Below are 20,180 nucleotides of genomic sequence, written 5' to 3'. Positions count from 1 at the left end.
CCTGTCCACCTGGGGACCCCTATGCCAGCTCGCTTGCCTTTTCCCCTTTCCCACCCTCTCTGTGCTCATCTGTGGCTTCCTGGCTCAGCTGGGCTGTCTCCCACTCACCTGCATCCTCCCTGCCATCCTTCTTTTCCTTAAGGCTTCCCAAGCCCTCCCTGTCCCCCCACCCCCCTGCACGAACAATACTCTAAGTGTTTAGCAACTGGTATGATCCAGGGTCCCAACCAGTCTGAAGAGATGCCAGTCAGAGCACTGCAGCAGGGTCCTAGAAGCCCCCAGGGTGTCTGGCATCAGCCCTTTGTCTGTTGCTTTTGTGGGGGGTGGCATTGCGGAAAGGTTCCTGCGGAGAGCCAAGGTGCCAAGAGGGAGGGATCTTTGTGGGGGGTCGGGTCAGGTCAGCAGCTTCTCACCAACCAGGTTGGGAATATTTTGTTATTTTAGCTACTGACACACAACCATACCAGTTGCTAACTACCACTCCCCCAACACCTCATATAGGAATGCCAAACTCAGGAGGTCTAGAAGTATAATAATGATGGCTACCATGTGGGGGGAGTATTTCTCAACATACCAGCGTCCACTCTAGGTGTCTTGTATGTGTTAACATAGTTAATTTCTAGGACCTGGCCCTGTGTGTACTTTTGGGCCCAGCCTGTCGAGGAGTTGCCTCCAAGCAGTGCCGCGTTTGAGGGCACAGATGCTAAAGCCAGACTTCCCAGGTTCAAATCCCACCTTTGCTTGTGTGACCTTGGGCATGTGACTTCACCTCTGTGGACCTGTTTCCACATCTGTAAAATGGGGATCATAACTGCACCCCTCACAGGGTTGTTAAGTGACAGTGCAGTGAGTTAACATTTGTAGCTCATTTAGAGGGTATCGGGCAAGTGAGTACGGCTACATAAGGGTGAGCTATTATTATGAGCAGACAGAAGGCAAGAGCTTCTGAAGACTAGGAGGCAGGGGAGGAAGAGCTGTCTCTTCCTACGTGGATCCCCTTCCCGAAGCAAGGATCCTAGACAGTAGGGTTCCCAGCACTGGCAAAAATGCCCCTCCCATCCATCCTCCAGGGCATGGAAGCTACCCAACTTCAAAGGGCCACTTCAGGCTTGAATAGTAATGTGGAAGAGGTGGGTGATTGATTGTAATAGGTAATAATTAACCTAATTAACACCTGGGATCAGTTCCAAACCCTGCTTATATTTTAGCTTATCTGAGCCGGGCCACTCCCCCCTCCCCAACTATCCCTGTGAAGAAGGTATTATTATCACCCCCATGTCACAAGTGAGGAAACGGAGACATACAGAATTATAAATTACTTTCCAGTGTCACACAGCTAATTGACTGTGCCAGGATTCTAACCTAGGCGGCCTGACGCCACCGTTTCCATTCTATTGAACAGTCTCTGTCTTCCATTTTCTATCTTTAAAAAAGATCCCTTGGGGAATTCCCTGGCGGTCCAGTGGTCAGGACTCCACGCCTCCACTGCAGGGGGCGTGGGTTCCATCCCTGGTCAGGGAACTAAGATCCTGCATGCTGTGTGGTGCAGCCAAAAATTAAAAATAAATAAAAAATAAAAACGATCCTTTAGCCTTTTAGCCTGATTGGGAAGGTAGGAGCAAGGGGGAAACAGGGAGAGAAAAGCCACACGTTAACCTTTCCATGACTGTTCCTGCCTGGTGGTTCTTCACCACCTTCCAGTTCTTCTGGGCTGAGCTGTGTTTTCTGGGGAATCAGAAAACCTAAGAGAAGTCAGGCCTGAGCAGCTCTCTCCCTCTGAGATTCCAGACCTCAGTCCCCCCACTTCTAGAATGGGTAGTTGTGAGCTAACTGCCCAAACTCCCCCGGGTGGGAGAGCTCCAGGATTCCTGGTAGGGTGGACACTCCTGACTCTTTCTTTGTGGCCACCCCTCTTCCCTCCCCAGCCCTGCAGACCCAGGAGCCCTCCTGCGAAGGCAAGCAGTGCGGTCCCAAGCAGCTCTGCAAGGTGCTGGATGGGCAGGCCAGGTGCTTGGCAGACTCCGCGGCCACCTGCCGCGCCCAGGGTGACCCCCATTACACCACCTTCGATGGCCGCCGCTATGACATGATGGGCACGTGCTTGTACTCGATGGTGGAGCTGTGCAGCGACGACCAGACCCTGCCTGCCTTCAGTGTGGAGACCAAGAACGAGCACCGGGGCAGCCGCAGCGTCTCTTACGTGGGCTTGGTTACCGTGCGCGCCTACAACCACGCGGTGTCGCTGGCCCGCGGGGAAGTTGGCTTCGCTCGGGTAAGGATCCAGGGGAGGCTTCCGGGTTAAAAAGAAACCCATGAGCCACCCAACAAGCAGAAGGAGGAGGCAGTTCCTGGGTGTCAGGCCCCAGACCCCAGCCCTTTGCCAAGGGGTGGAGGGTGCAGAGAAGTGGGCCGAGGGCGTGGGGGCTCGGGAGGGGGGATTTGAGAATCAGTGGCAGAACCTTAAACCCCTTTTGTCCAGCAGTTCGATTTCTAAAAATTTTTAGAATGCTCAGAGATATGGTTAGGGGAAAAAAGTTTATGCCGATGTGTTTATAATAGCAAGAAGAGGGGGCGGGCAGAGAGAGAAAGAAGACAAAATGTCCCGCAGTGGGTAATTTCTTAAGTGACCAAACGCTAAAAATGTAGTGAGCACCTCCTATGTGCCGGGTTTGTCCTTAGCACTTTCCATGTGTTAACGCATTTAATGCTCACAGCAATCTACGGGGGTAGGCGTTATTATTATTAACACTTTTGATGAGGAAACTGAGGTCCAGAGAGATGAATGACTTCCCAAGGGCTTAGGGCTAGTAAGAGATGGAGCTGGGAACGCCCCCAGGCTGGCTCCTGAGTCTCTGTCTTAACCTCTAGGCTATTCTGCCTCTGGTGAATGGATTACTACTCAGCCAATATAAATTACAGAAATATAATAACAGCAAAATAAATAGAAACAATAATTTCCCTTTTTCCTACCGTATTATTATGAACATGTTCAAACACCCAGAAAAGCTGTACAGTGAACATTGTACAGTGAACACCATTTGCCAATCACCTGGATTCTAAACATTTTACTCTGCTTAGTTCATCACACATCTATCATCTGTCCATCCCTCTGGCCACTCAACAATCCCTCTTACTTTTTTTTTTTTTTTTTTTGCGGTACGTGGGCCTCTCACCGTCGTGGCCCCTCCCGTTGCGGAGCACAGGCTCCGGACGCGCAGGCTCAGCGGCCATGGCTCACAGGCCCAGCCGCTCAGCGGCATGTGGGATCCTCCTGGACCGGGGCACGAACCCGCGTCCCCTTCATCGGCAGGCGGCAGGCGGACTCCCAACCACTGCGCCACCAGGGAAGCCCACCCTCTTACTTTTTATGCACTTTAAAATAAGTCCTAGACATCAATACACTTCACCCCTAAAGATTTTAGCAAGCATACCGTTAACTAGAATACAATATTTTCACACTTCTTTTTTTGCTTACTTTTGAAACAAAATTTAAATGTAATCAAATCCACAAATCATAAATAAATCCACAAATCAAAATTTAAACATAATAAAATCCACAAATCACTGTTCACTGAGTTTTGACAAATGTGCAAACCAAACCTCTGTTAAGATATAGAAGGTTTGCATCCCTCTAGAAAATTCCCTCATGCCCCTTCCCAAACAATGGCCCACACACTCCTAGAGGCAATCACAGTTCTGATTTTTTTCCACCATAGATTAGTTTTGCTGGTTCAAGAACTTCATAGTAAAGGAATCATCCAGTGCAAGAAGCCTTTTGTGTAAGGCTTCTTTTGCTCAGCATGATACTTTCGAGTTTCTTCCATGTTGCTGCGATTAATTTTTTTAAATAGGAAAAGAATTTACAGCTCAAAACAAAAAGGCATGTTGTGAAAGATCCTGCTTTTACGCCTATCTTTACCTGCTTTCCCTGCTCGCCACAGGTAATGGCTTTTACTAGTTTCCTGAGTATTCATCTAGGGTTTCTTTATGCCAACACAAGCAATACATTCTTACGTCTCCCCTCTCTTAGCAAACAGTACCGTACTTGCGCTCTGTTCTGAACTTGACTTTTTGCACTGAACAGTGCATTCTGAAGCTGTCTCCTTGTCAGTAGGAAGGGGGCCTCCTCTTTCCTTTCTACAGCTGCACAGTTTGTCATCGGCTGGATGCATCATAGTTCATTTAGCTCAGGCCCCTGTGGTTGGATGCCTTGTTCATGCTGGCAAGCAGTACTGCCATGAATATTCTTGTATCTCCCTCGTTTTGTGAGTGTGCAGGTGGATCTGTGAGATTAATAACCAAGTGGATTAAAGTAGTGTTCTTGAAGGCTAGAGAGGTTGAACACAAGCTCAGGGGGACCTCAAATCCCTTGAACTTTTGTGCAGAATCTTGCATATGCCGTGTAGTTTTTCAGGGAGAGGGTCCATTACTTTGTCAGATCCTTACAGAGGTCAGTGACCTGACAAAGGTTTAGAGTTCCTGGTAGGATCATGGTAGGATGTCCACAAGAGCTTCTTAGGAGAAAAGAGTTCATGAAATGGTGACTTCAGCATGGTCTCATTATTTTTTTTTAAGTATAAATATATTTAAATGTAGAAAAAAACCTGGCATGATTCATAAATGTGAGTATTAACATCTTTATTGGAGCGTAATTGCTTTACAATGTTGTGCTAGTCTGCTGCACAACAAAGTGAATCAGCTATACGTATACATATATCCCCATATCCCCTCCCTCTTGCGTCTCCCTCCCACCCTCCCTATCCCACCCCTCTAGGTGGTCACAAAGCACCGAGCTGATCTCCCTGTGCTATGTGGCTGCTTCCCACTAGCTATCTATTTTACATTTGGTAGTGTATATATGTCCATGCCACTCTCTCACTTTGTCCCAGCTTACCCTTCCCCCTCCCCGTGTGTATGTGTACAGCAGTATGGGTGATTTTCTCTTTTCTCATTTTTGCTCGTGCATATTTTGTAAGTTTTCTGTACTGAACAGGCACTACTTGTGTCATTTAAAAATGAAGATCACTGGTCTTAGGGGAAAGACAGATTTGAACAGCGGTCCCTGGACTGAGAGCCTGTGAATGTGGGCTGTCTCGGTCACTGCCTGGCAAAGACTTGGACACACAGGAAGGCTCATGGAGACGTTGCTGACTGAATGAACGATCTGTCTTACCTTTGACCTTGCTTATGCTGTCCCCTCTGCCTGTTACTCCTTTTTTCATATCCCATCCTCTTGGCTAAGACAAGACTTTGTGAAGAAAGTATAAGAAAGACATGCTTAGGAAGAGGAAAATGGGCCCAGGGGACAGAGAGATCACACTCTTTATCTCCTGGCTGGACTCTCTCTCCACTCAGGACATTTGCAGAGGAACACCACTCCCCCTCCTGGTTTTCGTGGCTATCTCTCACTGGTCCTTTATGGCTCAGCTCAGCTGTCTCTTCTTCCAGGAAGCCTTCCCTAACCTGAAGGTTTGGGTCTGGCTCTTTTTCTAGGCTCCTGCAGCCTCCTGTGCCTCCACTATCCCAGCCCTGATCACTCTGATCTGTCATTGTCTAGTGACAGGTCTGTCTCCCCTATTGGACTGGGAGCCCCATGACAGTAGGGTCTGGGGTTGTCTTTGTCATCAGTGTATCTCCAGGATCTCCCAGGCCAGGGCCAGGCACAGGGTCAGTGCCCAGTGGATGTTTATTTAATACAGCAGGGGCTTCCTTCACTTCCTGAGCACCTGCTATTCTACCAGGTACAGTTCTAGGCACTGGAGATGAAGCAGCTGCCCCGTCTTCGTGGAGCTGACAGCGTAGTCAAGTTAGAGAGGTGATAAACATCAGATATTTGCAGATGACATTTTAGAAGGTTAGACACTCTAGGGAAAAAAATAGAGCAGGGAAGGGGAATAGGGAGTAGGGAGGAGTTGCCATATAAAATAAGGTGGTCTGGGATGGCCTCCCTGAGACGGTGACATTTGAGCAAAGTTTGTGTAAGAGGTGAGGGAGTGAGCCAAGTGTATATCTAGGGAAAGAACATTTCAGGTCACGGGGAAGGCAGGAGCAAAGATCCTGAGGCTTGGTCAGTGGCACTAATGGGAGGAAGGAATCTTCACGCAGCTAGAGCAGGGGAAGCAAGTGGGAGGAGATGAGGGGCTGAAGGCCAGACCACATGGGGATCTGACCCTCCTCTCCTGACTCCCTCTGCAGATCGACAGCCAGCGCTCACGCCTGCCTGCCTCCCTGGCTGAGGGCCGCCTGCGCGTGTACCAGAGTGGGACACGGGCCATGGTAGAGCTGGACTTCGGGCTGGTAGTCACCTATGACTGGGATGCCCAGCTGGCACTGAGCCTACCCGTGCACTTCCAAGGCCAGGTGTGCGGTCTGTGTGGCAACTATAATGGTGACCCCACTGATGACTTCCTTACACCTGACCGGGAGCAGGCTCCTGATGCTGTGGAGTTTGCCAGTAGCTGGAAGCTGGACGACGAGGACTACCTATGTGAGGACGGCTGCCAGAACAACTGTCCCTCCTGCACCCCAGACCAGGCCCAGCACTATGAGGACAGCCGTCTCTGCGGCATGCTGACCCAGCTCGATGGCCCCTTTGCCGTCTGCCGTGATGCCCTGGACCCCCAGCCCTTCCTGAAGGAATGTGTATATGACCTATGTGTGGCCAGTGGGGACCGGGCCAGCCTGTGCCGTGCCCTTAACGCCTACGCCCAGGCCTGTCTGGAGTTTGGCATCTCTGTTGGGAACTGGAGGTTGCCAGCCAGCTGCCGTGAGTGATACCCTGGTGGGGGCTGGGAGCACATGGTGGGAGGCAGGGGACCCCTTGCATCTGCTCACTATCTGAGCATTTACTGTGATCCAGCCTGGAGCTGGCCCATGCCAGGGACGGAGCAATGGCCAAGATGGCCAGGCTGTGCCCACAGTGAGCCTAAGGTTGGGGCAGACGTATCACAGTAGACAGTGACAGTCCAGAGTGGTCAGGGCTGGGATGGGGGAAGTTCAGAGGGGCTATGGGAGACCAGAGAAGCTTCCTGACTCAGTCTGGGGAATCAAGTGGGATCTCCTAGAGAAAGGGATGCCCAATCTGAAGGCTGTAGGAGGGATTGGAGCTAGATAGAAAAAAGGGGGGGCAGGAAGTGGGTTCCAAGCTGAGAAGGGCATGTGCAAAGACTTGGCATGAGATGTCCCAAAGCAGACATGCGAACATCTCTTCATTTATAACTCTTCCATGATTCCCCAATGTCTTCTGGATAAAGTCCCAGCTCCATAGCCAGGTATCCATCCACTGAATCATTCATTCACTCATGTATTCATTCATCCAACATGCATTCCCTGAGTCCCTATCTGGCCCCACCCCTGTGCTGACGATGGGCACAGTGGGGACCAAAACACCTGTCTCTGCCCTTGTGAGGCTCCCAGAGAAACGTTCAGGAGGCAGAAAGGCTAGCACAGGAAGGAGGAGGAGGCTTCCAGGCCCAGGCCCGTTGGCTTGGGACAGGAACTCCAGAGAGGGGTAAGTCGAGGGGAGACACTGAGGCCATTTGGGGATTGTCTTGGTCACTGCTGTGTCCTCACTGCCCAGTGAACACCACTCCCCACCACCGCCGAGTTCCCCAATGCCTGGTGCAAAAGAAGCACGAGTGCATTCACTCATCTACCCATTCATTTTCGAGGTATTTACTGGGCATCTCCTGGGGGCCGGGCCCTGTCCATGGTGCTGCAGATTCAGCCATGTTGGAGACAGAATTCTCCCACAGAATTTGTCCCAAAGAATTTATGTCCCACTCCCACAGAATTTATAATCCTAGCAGGGGAGACAGAGAGTAAGCAGTAACCTGTGGAATAGCTTCAGAGAGCAAAAGAAACAGAGTTCATGGGATAAGAGCAAATGGGAGACTCATGAAGAGAGTGCTCAGGGAAGACCCTTGGGAGAAGCTGCCATTGGAACAGAGACCAGGATTAGGCAACAGTGTGAGCTCATAATGATGCTCTACATGGGGGTGTCTCTACATAGATGAGCCTCCTGTGATACTGGGACTATTATTATCCCATTCTACTGATGGGGAAACTGAGGCACAGAGAAATTGGAGTTGTTTGCTCACAATCACACAGCTAAGAAGGGGAGAGCTGGGATTTGAACCCAGGCCATCTACATTCCAGTAACCTTCTCTTAACCACATGCCATGTGAGGAAAGGCTAATACAGGCACAGGGAAAAGCCAGTGCAAAGGCCCAGAGGAGGGAGTGTGAGGACCAGAGAGGATGCCACTGTGGCTGGGGCGGAGTGAGCCAGAGGGAAAGTGAGAGGACATGAGGACAGGGAGGTGATGGGGGCAGATCGTGGATTATGGGAAGCCTCATGGACCAGTAGGAGGGCTCTGGCTTTTACCCTGAGTGAGACAGAGCTACAAGAGGCCTCTGAGCAGGAGACGGATGTCATCTAACTCAAGTGTTCACAGGATCCCTCTGGCTGCATGTGAGGAATAGAATGGGATGCAGGATGGGAGCAGGGGGGAGACCAGGCAGGAGGCTGCTGGGGTGAACAGGACAAGGGTGGGGACTGTGGTGAAAGGGAAAAGGGGCAGATTCTGGATAGATCTTGAACATGGAGCTCACAGGATTTACCGACATGTTGGTTGTCCAGTGAATAAAGGGGAAGGAATCAACTATATCTCTGAGGTTTGGGGCCTTCGCACCCAGAAGGTTGGAAGTGTCCTTAACTGAGATGGGGAGCTCTGAGGAAGGAGCTGGGTTGGGGAGGGAAGTCCTGGCACGTTCTGACTGTGCTGGCCTGACCCCGCTCCCGTGTCCCCGCAGCCCTGTCCTGCCCCGCCAACAGCCGCTACGAGCTCTGCGGCCCCGCCTGCCCGGCCTCCTGCAACCCCGCCGCGGTGCCGTCCAACTGTTCCTCGCGCCCGTGCGTCGAGGGCTGCGTGTGCCTCCCGGGCTTCGTGGCCAGCGGCGGCGCCTGCGTTGCCACCTCGTCCTGCGGCTGCAACTTCGAGGGCCGCCCGCTCGCGCCCGGCCAGGAGGTGTGGGCCGATGAGTATTGCCAGCGGCGCTGCACCTGTGACGCCGCCACCCAGCAGGTGCGCTGCAGCGACACGCAGGGATGCCCAGCTGGAGAGCGCTGCCGCGTCCAGAACGGTCTCCTGGGTTGTTACCCCGACAGCTTCGGGAGCTGCCAGGCGTCTGGGGACCCGCACTACGTGAGCTTCGACGGCCGGCGATTCGACTTCATGGGCACCTGCACGTACCTGCTGGCCGGCTCGTGCGGCCAGGCCGCGGGGCTGCCTGCCTTCCGGGTGCTGGTGGAAAACGAGCATCGGGGCAGCCAGACGGTGAGCTACACGCGCGCCGTGCGCGTGGAGGCTCGTGGCGTGAAGGTGGCCGTGCGCCGAGAGTACCCTGGGCGAGTGCTGGTGAGTGATGGGTGCCCAAGGCCGGGTGGAGGGGCAGGGAATTCCCCTTAAAGAGTAGGGGTCTGGCCACTGGGGGAGGGTGGGGGTCTGCTAGAAGACCTTGTGACCAGTAATTAGGCTTGGGGCCCCCCAGCCAGGCGGTGCTGCCTCTCCCTGGCTGTGTGACTTTGTCTCTCAGTGCCTCAGTTTTGTCCTCTGACAAATGGGGTAATAAGATGGTGCCTCGCCAATGCGAGCCGCTTCACAAGGTGGTTGTGGAGGTTTGACGAGTTACTATTTGTAGGATGTTTAAACTGTTTTTTTTAAATTAATTAATTTAGTTTTGGCTGTGTTGGGTCTTCGTTTCTGTGCGAGGGCTTTCTCTAGTCGTGGCAAGCAGGGGCCACTCTTCATCGCGGTGCGCGGGCCTCTCACTATCGCGGCCTCTCTTGTTGCGGAGCACAGGCTCCAGACGCGCAGGCTCAGTAGTTGTGGCTCACGGGCCTAGTTGCTCCGCGGCACGTGGGATCTTCCCAGACCAGGGCTCGAACCCGTGTCCCCTGCATTAGCAGGCAGATTCTCAACCACTGCGCCACCAGGGAAGCCCTGTAAGATGTTTAAAAGAGACATTGGTGCCCAACAAGTGTTCAGTAAATGTTGACTCAATGTTTTATTGTTATGAACCCTCCAAAGTTAAAGATTGGTGCATTTTCTGGAGAAAAATTGATATTCAGAGAGTAAGGTGACATGTGAAAAGTCGGGAACAAAAGGTGTTGGGGGGGTGTTACAGGGGTGTGGGGGTACTTACAGATGGGCCCACAGGGTTCTGGACAGAGGGTTCTTACAGGGTCCACCACCCAGTAAATTATATATATATATATATATATATATATATATACATATATATAATTTACTTCTATGTGTTAAATGCTTGACATACAGTAACTTGTATGTTAATCTTTGTAAAAACAACCCTGTGAAATAGGTAATCTTGTTAGAGGAGAAATCTGGGCACAGAGAAGTTAAGTCAACTATTCAAGGTCACCCAGCTAATGAGTGGCAGAGCCAATATTTGAAGCCAAGCTGTCTGGCTCCAGAGTCCATACTCTTAACCTTTGCATTCTATTGCCTTTCCTGAAGAAAGAGATGGAACAGGCAGGGATGGAAGTGGATGGAAGACTGTTCCAGGCAGAAGGAACAGCAACTGAAAGGCTCTGAGGCAGGAACAAACATGAGGGGTAGAGGAACAGCATGGAGACCAGTGGGCCTGGAATGGAGAGAGGGAAGGGAGAGCGAGGTAGGAGATGATGTAGGGGATGGCTATGATAGAGGCTTTTGATTTAATCTGAAACCTGAAGGATGAGGAAGAGACCACCAGGTGAAGAGTAGTGGTTGCTAGGCAGAGGGTACAACAGGTGCAAAGGCTGAGGCTGAACTGAACTTGAAGAGTTCAGGAGAACAGCACGGGGCCAAGGAGGCTGCACCTGAAAGAGTGAGCCTGGGGAGATGGGATAGAGAGGTGGGTAGGGGATGAAGTCAGAAAAGAGGGGACACGCAGGGCCTAGTGGGTAGAGGATTTGATTTTAAGCTGAGATGTGAAGGGTGATGGGGAGGCAGCCAGACAAAGAATAAAGATGTGGAAGAGGGTAGGTATGTTGCAAGCATAGGGTACATAGGGTATAGCAAGTGCAAAGGCCCTGAGGCTGGGCTGAGCTTGGTGAGTTCAGGAGAATATCAAAATGCCTGCATGGCTGGAGTTCCAAGGGTGGGGAAGGAGGCAGTCCTGAAGAATTAAATTGGAGAGCAGTGAGGCTCAGATCATGTACGGTCTTTTAGGCCATCGTAAGGGGTTTGGATCAAAGCTGATGCCTAGGATACGAAGTAGAGGTGGCCAACTAAAGAGTGATGAGAGGTATCCCGGGAAGAGGTCACAACAAGTGCAAAGGCCCAGAGGTGGGAGTGCACTTAATATGTTCTGGGAGACAGCAAGGAGACAGCAGGGAGCCTGAGTGAGTGATGTGGGAGGTGGTGCAGGCACAAAGGTGGACAAGAGCCAAGGTTAAGCAGGATGTTCTAGGGAAGGGGCTTAGATTTAAGCCAAGTCCTAAAGAATGAAGGGGAAGCAGCCAGGAGAAAAGTGGTAGGCGGTGTTCTTGGCAAGGTGAAAAGGCCCTAAAGTTAGACTAAACTGGGAGAGTTGGGGGAATCTCAAGAAAGCCAGGGTGGCTACAGCAGAATGAGTGAGGAGGAGAGTGGGAAGAGGTTAGGTCAGGGAGGTAATAGGGAGACAGATCCTGTAGGCTTTGAAGGCCGTGGGTTAGGGATTTGGATTTAAGCAAATACTTGAAGGATGAAGAGAGGTGGATGATTTGCCAGGCAGTGGGAACAGCAAGTGCAAAGGCCCTGAGGTGGACCAAGCATAATGTGCTCAAGAGGATAGCAAGGAGCCCAGAGTAGCCAGAGCTGAGTGAGTGAGGGGTGAGTCACAGAGCCTTGAATACCCTGACCTCTTGGTCCTCCCGCATCTCTACCCAGGTGGACGGCATCCTTCAGTACCTGCCCTTCCAGGCGGCAGATGGGCAGGTGCAGGTGTTCCGCCAGGGCCAAGATGCTGTCGTGCGCACAGACTTTGGCCTGACTGTCACCTATAACTGGGATGCCCATGTGACTGCCAAGGTGCCCAGCAGCTATGCGGGGGCCCTGTGCGGGCTCTGTGGGAACTTCAATGGGGACCCAGCTGACGACCTGGCTCTGAGGGGTGGAGGCCAAGCTGCCAACGCACTGGCCTTCGGGAAGAGCTGGCAGGAGGAAACAAGGCCAGGCTGTGGAGCAGCTGAGCCAGGCGACTGTCCCAAGCTGGACAACCTGGTGGCCCAGCAGCTGCAGAGCAAGAAGGAGTGTGGGATCCTTGCCGACCCCAGTGGGCCCTTCCGGGAGTGCCACCACACACTGGACCCACAGGGTGCTGTGCGAGACTGCGTCTACGACCGCTGCCTGCTGCCAGGCCAGTCTGGACCACTGTGTGACGCATTGGCCTCCTACGCTGCTGCATGCCAGGCCGCCGGGGCCACTGTGCACTCCTGGAGGAGTGAGCAACTCTGCCGTGAGTACCGAGAGTGACGACTGGGGGACTCAGCCTTACGTATATTCATTAATGTATAAATATCATTAAGTCATTGAATTCTTATAACAGCCCCATGAGGTAGGGGCTATGGTTATACCCATTTAACAGATGAGGAGCCAGAGGCTCAGAAAGTTCGTTACATGCCTGGGATCACGACAGCTAGGAAGTCACAGATGCAGTAAATATTTGTAAGATGGCTGGATACAGCTGGTGGCCCCAGGTCTGATCCCCATTCGGCAGCTGTCATTCAGAGATGAGCTCCTAAGGATCCCTGCCTGCACATCTGGCAGTTGTCAGGCTGGTTGGTTTGGAGGATCTCGGTCAGGACTGCTTGTCTCTGCTCTGCGTGGTCTCATCTTCCAGCCGGCTAGCACAGGCTTCTTCACACAGTGGTCTCAAGGTTCCAAAGAGCAGCAAGGGCGGACAGCCCCCAGTGGGCAAGCACACTCCAGGCCTCTGCTTGACGTCACATTTGCTAATGTCCCATTGGCCAAAGTCAGTACCATGGCCAAACCCAGAGTAAGGGGTGGCCAGCGTCCGTCTGTCACAATCCCCATCATACATCTCTGCCACAAACATATGCACGAGTGAGCAACATTTAATAAGTTTTAGAAATGCCTGAGACCATAGACCCTAAGTGTTAAAAAAAAAAAAGGATAGAGAGTTATCATTGCAAGTCTCGTTAGTACACAACTGATAAAAAATATTAAACACGGGGCTTCCCTGGTGGCGCAGTGGTTGAGAGTCCGCCTGCCGATGCAGGGGACACGGGTTCGTGCCCCGGTCCGGGAAGATCCCACATGCCGCGGAGCGGCTGGGCCTGTAAGCCATGGCCGCTGGGCCTGTGCATCCAGAGCCTGCGCTCCACAACGGGAGAGGCCACAACAGTGAGAGGCCCATGTATCGCAAAAAAAAAAAAAAAAAAAAAAAAATATATATATATATATATATATATATATAAACACGTATTGGAAAGACATCTCTTAATGAGATGGATGGGTTTTTCCCCCAGTAGTTCATGTCTGTTGTTGGAAGGAGACAGGGTGTAGCATCAATTCTATTTTTCATTTTGTAGATATGATATTACTAAGTGGATGGAAGTGGCAGGAGTTCTGCTAGAGCAACATCACTCCGTTCTTTGAACCCCTTTTGAGTTGCAGGGAAGTTAGTCGCACTGAGAGATGCCATAAAACTTACTTTTTATGACTCCTAAGCAGCTGATTCTATGAGGCCCTCCTTCTGTTTTGTCGGGAGCAGAGCTGGAACTGATTTGCTACCAGTAATGATTTGTCACCAGTAATGATTTGTCATCCATTGTCTCCACGCTTATGGTAATATTTGAAATTGTCCCTTCGTGTCCCTGGAAGTTTTCACATCCCCACGGCAGCACACTGTGTTAAGATTCGAGATTGTTCTCTTCTGTAAAGTGGGAGAAGCACACTTGCAAAAGGGACAGTGGGAAAGCAGATGCAACTCCATCAGAGGCGCATTCTCAGGCCGATCGTTTTTAGGAAGAACTCGCATAATTAGAGCCAGGACTTGTGTGGCACACTTCCCACTGGGCAGGTTCTGTTCTAAGGGCTTAACAGCTCTCATTTCATCCTCACCACCACCCTGTGAGGTGGGATCATCAAGGAAATGGAACCGCAGAGATATTAAGTAACTTGCCTGGGGTCACACAGCAGGGCAGCATGATTTGAGCCCAGGCCAGTTGACTCCTGAATTTGTACAGTTAATTGTTGCATTCTATGGCCTCTGTAGTAATTGAGAATCTCTCATTTCCTTAAAACTACTCTTTCCCTTGGACCCCTTGGAAGTTCTAGAAGACTGGGTTGTGAGGACTCAGACACCAGGCAGAGGGAGGCCTGGGGGGGTGCCTGAACCCATGTGCCCAGCACCAGCTTCAGCTCTTGTGGGTATTTTCCTATTCTCATTCATCTATCTCCTCCACCACCACCCCTTTCTTTTTTTATTTTGTGGAAATATTTTAAAGCAAATTCTAGACATGAATTTTGCCACAAATACTTTAGTAAACGTCTCCAGCAGATAGGACTTTTAAGCAACATGACCACAGTGCTGTTATTACCAACAACAAAAATAACACTAATTCTTTAACATCCTCTAATACCCAACCTGGGTTCGAATTTCCCCAATTGTCTAAAAAATGTGGTTTTTTCGCTTTAATTGAATGAGGATCCAGACCAAATCCACACTGCACTGGGTTGATTTTTCTGTATTCATTTTTATCCTGTAATAGCCCCCTCCTTTTTTTCTCCATCATATTATTATGAAAATTTTCAAATATACAAAAGAGTTGAAAGAATTTTACAGTGAACACACGTATACGTACCATCTACATTCTACGATCTGTGTTTTACTATACTTGCTTTATCACATGTCTATCCCTCTATCCACCCCTTCCTTTGTTCATGGAAAAAACAGGTCATTTATTCTACAGAATTTCCTACTTTCTGGATTTGGCTCGTTGCTTCTTCACAGTGTATTTAATTTGTCCCTCTGTCCCCTGATTCTCTTGTAAACTGGATATTAGCTCTATAATGGTGCTGTCCAATGGAACTTTGGTGATGGTGGAAATGTTCTATACCTAAGCTGTCCCATCTGGTCACCACTAGTCACGTGTGGCTATTGGGCACTTGAAATCGAGCTAGTGTGACCAAGGAACTAAATCTTCAATTTTACTTAATTTTAATTAACTTACATTTAAATGGCCACATGTGGCTATCGTATTGGATGGTGCAGATAGAGGCTTGAGTGAGTTCCGTTTTAGGGGGGGTTTTTTGTTCTTTTTTTGTGAGGAAACCACCTGTTTTATAATCTGGGATGACTGGAGTTTGGAGAGAGAAACAGGGGTTCTTTTTCATTTTTTTCTTTACCACCCTGGCCAAATATTTTAATTTACTATAGAATTACTACCACTACTACTGCATTACTGCTATAGAGTGAAGAAGCTAAAAATACTGCATTCACAAATACACTGCATAGATTACACACACGCACACACACACACACGCATTTGCATGGTTAAAATATGTACCATGGATCCACAACTTGTTACCAACTTGAATAAGGTCATTAAAGACATTACAGATAAACCCAGACCACCGTTAAATTGGAATAGTATCTTAATTATCAGGAGTAGATTAACTGTGATATGTTTGCCAGGCCCCACTGAACAGAGGGTCTCCTTGCCGCTGTACCACTTATACGTGTGAGTGTGTGTGAGCATGTGTGTGTGCATGCGTGTGGGTGGGGGGAGGTCCACGGTGTCCCCAGGGAGCAGGGATTCTTGATCCTGATGGCTGCTCTCCCTGCAGCCCTGAGCTGCCCGCCCCACAGTCACTACGAGGCGTGTTCCTACGGCTGCCCGCTGTCCTGCGGAGACCTCCCGGTGCCTGGGGGCTGTGGCTTCAACTGCAAAGAGGGCTGCGTGTGTGATGAGGGCTTCGTGCTCAACGGTGAGTCCTGCGTGCCGCTGCCCTCCTGTGGCTGCGTGTACGAGGGCACCTACCACCCGCCCGGCCAGACCTTCCACCCGGGGTCGGGGTGCAATTCCCTGTGCCACTGTGAGGAGGGTGGCCTGGTGTCCTGTGAGCCCTCCAGCTGTGGCCCACACGAGGCCTGCCAGCCGTCCGGTGGCGTCCTGGGCTGTGTGGTTGTGGGTTCTGCCACCTGCCAGGCATCGGGAGACCCCCATTACACCACCTTCGACGGCCGCCGCTTCGACTTCATGGGCACCTGTGTGTATTCACTGGCTCGGACCTGCGGGACCCAGCCTGGCCTGGCCCAGTTTGCCGTCCTGCAGGAGAACGTGGCCTGGGGCAATGGGAAAGTCAGCGTGACCAGGGTGGTCACTGTCCAGGTGGCCAACTTCACCCTGCGGCTGGAGCAGAAGCAGTGGAAGGTCACGGTGAGAGCAGGGCTGGAACGTGAAGGGAAGGGGCCTGGGGTAGAGGGTGATCTGTGGGTGGAGCATGTGTAGCACTCAGGCCAGGGGCAGGGGGCACAGAGCTCTGAGTAGATGTGGGAGGCATGGGGTCTGCAAAGAGAGGGGGTGCCAGTCAGAACCTACAGTGGGGGACCAAGACCTTCTCCCATGTAGCTCAGTCTCCACCTCCCTGCCCCTTGATTATCCCCTCCGGACATCTACCCCTTCCACTCCATCTTCCCCTCCCTCCTGGTCCCTGCTTTCATAAGGGTGTTATTACATTGAGACCTGTATTCATTTCCTGAGGCTGCTGTAACAAATTACCACCAACTTGGTGTCTTAAAACAACAGAAATTTATTTTCTCACAGTTGTGGAGGACAGAAGTCCGAAATCAAAGTGTTGGCAAGAGATGCACCGCCTCCAAAGGCTCTGGGGGAGAATCCTCCCTTTCCTCTTGCAGCTTCTGGTGGTTCCAGGTGTTCTTGGCTTGTGGCCACATCACTCCAGTCCCTGTCTTCATTTTCACATGGCCTTTTCCCCTGTGTGTCCCCGTATCTTCTCCTCTTCTGGCTCTTTTAAGGACACTTGTCATTAGATATAGGGCCCGCCCTAATCCAGGACGATCCCATCTCAAGATCTTTACCCTAATTACATCTGCAAAGACGCTTATTCCAAATAAGGTCATATTCTGAGGTTCTAGATGGACATATCTTTGGGGAACCACCATTCAACCCACTACAAGACCCTATTATTAGGCCCATTTTGCAAATATGGAAACCAAGACCCTGAGAGGTGAGGTCACACAGATCTTCAGTGTCAGGCAGGGGCTTGATCTAGGGTCTGACCTCTCAAAGTGTGCCCTCTGAAGCGCGGCATCTCCCACCTCCCAGGTGAATGGTGTGGACAAGAGGCTGCCTGTGGTGCTGGCCGAGGGCCAGGTCCGCGCCTCCCAGCATGGCTCAGACGTTGTGATCGAGACTGACTTTGGCCTGCGCGTGGCCTATGACCTCGCGTACAATGTGTGGGTCACCATCCCAGGCAACTACTACCAGCAGCTGTGTGGCCTGTGTGGGAACTACAACGGCGACCCCAAGGATGACTTCCAGAAGCCCGACGGCTCGCAGGCAGGCAGCTCCAATGAGTTCGGCAACTCCTGGCAGGAGGCAGTGCCAGGCTCTCCCTGCCTGCCCACCTGCAAGCCCGGCGAAAGCTGTGACACGGAGCTGGAGTGTAAACCTGAGCTGCAGGAGAAATACGAGCAGCCACAGTTCTGTGGGCTCCTCACCAGCCCCACGGGGCCGCTGGCTGCCTGCCACAAGCTGGTGGACCCCCAGGGTCCCTTGAAAGATTGTGTCTTTGATCTCTGTGTGGGTGGCGGGAACGAGAGCATTCTCTGCAGCAACGTTCATGCCTATGTGAGTGCTTGCCAGGCAGCTGGAGGCCACGTCGAGCCCTGGAGGACCGAATCTTTCTGTCGTGAGTGAGGGGCAGAGAGAGGGGGAGGTAGAGGCACAGAAGGGGCAGGCCCTGGGCCCTGCAGCCTCTCACTCCCAGGGGCTCTGACCTGCACCCCCTCTTTGCAGCGATGCAGTGCCCCCCTAACAGCCACTACGAGCTCTGTGCAGACACCTGCTCCCTGGGCTGCTGGGCACTCAGTGCCCCCCCGCAGTGCCCAGATAGCTGTGCCGAGGGCTGCCAGTGTGACTCCGGCTTCCTCAACGACGGCCAAGCCTGCGTGCCCATCCAGGAATGCGGCTGCTACCACAACGGTGTCTACTACGAGGTAGGGACCTGGTCATCCTGGGCAGAGCTGGGGACTGCAAGCTGGACCCCCCTCCCACTGCCCATTAGCCCCACGGCCTGTCCGCTTGGCCTCCTGAACGTCTCTCCCACCCACTCCTCTTCCCCTCGCCATGGCCCCACCGTGGTCCAGGTTTGTCCTCTCCCAGCTGTCTCCCTTCCAGCCCTCACTTTTGCTCCCTCTCGTCTACCATCCCCAAGGTAGCAGGTAAGACCCTTCCAAATATGACCATAGGTCCTGCAACTTGAAACCATCCCCTGGCTCCCCAGGTCAAGTTTCGGCTTTGTATCCAGGTCTAGATTTCGTCTCTGTGATACCAGAGGCTAACTCCCTCTGCTTCCCTCTGCCACTCTCTGAGAGTTACTCCTTTTCCTTTGATTTGAGTGTGTGTTTATCTAAAGTTTGTCTCCCTCAAAGGTCTGAGAGCTCTGTGAGGGCAGGAACCCTCTCTGTTTGCCTCCTCATACGAATAATAATCGTACTACAGCAAACAGGCGTATGGTGCTTACTGTGTGCCGGTTACTGCTTTAAGTGCTGTATGTACAACATATATGAATTTATTGATTTCTATATAATATATATACTTTTTATATAATGTTATATATAAACTTTTTATTATAAAAATTTTCACACAGGCAGAAGTCAAGAGAAGAATATAGTAAATCTCAACGTACCCGTCACTCAGCCTTCAAAAATAATCAACATCTTCCCAATCTTATTTCATCGCTACCCACGCTTCCTCTCCATTCTGGGTCTTTAAAGGAAATCCTTTTTCATTTCATCTGTACTTTATATGGATTATTAACTCAGTTATACTTTCATAAGTTGGTGCCATTATTACCTGAAACTTACAGATGAGGAAACTGAGGCACAATGGGGCTAAGTAATTTGAGCAGAGTGGTGTAACTTGGAAATAGCAGAAACAGGCTTCAGACCCAGGCAATCTGCTCCAGAGCCTTTGCCCTTAATTCCTGTGTTTCTCCCATACAGCAGACATTTAGTAGCTATTTTGGAATAAATAAATGAGTGAGTAAATGAATGAAACTGAATGAATGAATAAATTGGGCCCCAAGGCCATGCTGTGCCTTAGACAAGGGGCCACCCTGCTGGAAGATGTCCCTTTTATGTCCTCCAGACCCCTTTATGCCCGGAACACCAAAGTTGCCAGAGTCAGCTCCCGCCCTGATAGCTGTGTCTTCTGTCCCCACAGCTGGGGCAGACTGTACTCATTGACAACTGCCAGCAGCAGTGCGTGTGCCACGCCGGAAAAGGCCTGCTGTGCCAGGACCACAGCTGCAATCCAGAGCAGGTGTGCCAGCCCTCGGGAGGCGTCCTGAGCTGCATCACCAAAGGTGCTGGGCTGGGGCCAGGGCCGGTGTGGCTGGGGTAACAGAGGACGGGGACTCTGCAGCTGAGGGCGATATGACCCGGCTCTTCACGGTGGGAGGCACAGAGGACTAAGGATTGAAGTCTCAGACCTGGGGACCCCTATGCTGGGATTCCCAAGGCCAGGGGCAGTAGCCCTTCAGACTGGAAGAAAGGGACTCTTATGGTGGAAACCAGGCTGTGGGAACCCTCAGGGATAGGTTTCCCAGGGCAGATGGCAGAGACCGTCAGTGTAAGGCAGGGACCGGCAAACTTTTTCTCTAATTGGCCAGATGGTAAATATTTAAACTTGCAGGCCATATGGTCTTGGTCACAACTACTCACCTCTGCCTTTGCAGCATGAAATCAGCTGTGGACTTTGTAAGTGAATGGGGTGTGGCTCCAATGAAATTTTATTTACAGAAACCGGCAGCTGGAAGTGTATAGTTTGCTGGCCACTGGTATGCGGGTTTAGGCTTAGGGTTTCAGACACCATCCCCAAGGGGTAGAGGAGACTGGGACCCACAGAGTCCTGAGGTCTAAGGC

At 51.4% G+C, this 20,180-nt stretch overlaps 1 protein-coding gene across 3 annotated transcripts in view; it reads left to right on the top strand.

Annotated features, from left to right (window-relative positions):
• Positions 1-20,180, top strand: part of FCGBP (Fc gamma binding protein) — an 83,557-nt gene that overhangs the window by 46,749 nt on the left and 16,628 nt on the right. For all 3 annotated transcript variants that reach the window (XM_033845232.2, XM_073795865.1, XM_073795866.1), the window contains 8 exons: positions 1,926-2,272; positions 6,196-6,766; positions 8,814-9,418; positions 11,933-12,500; positions 15,857-16,449; positions 17,359-17,944; positions 18,052-18,251; positions 19,480-19,621. In XM_033845232.2, the coding sequence (XP_033701123.1) occupies positions 1,926-2,272; positions 6,196-6,766; positions 8,814-9,418; positions 11,933-12,500; positions 15,857-16,449; positions 17,359-17,944; positions 18,052-18,251; positions 19,480-19,621 (3,612 nt within the window). The remainder of the gene's footprint in view (positions 1-1,925; positions 2,273-6,195; positions 6,767-8,813; positions 9,419-11,932; positions 12,501-15,856; positions 16,450-17,358; positions 17,945-18,051; positions 18,252-19,479; positions 19,622-20,180) is intronic.

This window comes from Tursiops truncatus, chromosome 19 (assembly GCF_011762595.2).
Source record: "Tursiops truncatus isolate mTurTru1 chromosome 19, mTurTru1.mat.Y, whole genome shotgun sequence".
NCBI lineage: Eukaryota > Metazoa > Chordata > Mammalia > Artiodactyla > Delphinidae > Tursiops > Tursiops truncatus.
The sequence above is the reverse complement of the archived record's forward strand: the minus strand, read 5'-3'. Positions and strand labels throughout refer to the sequence as shown.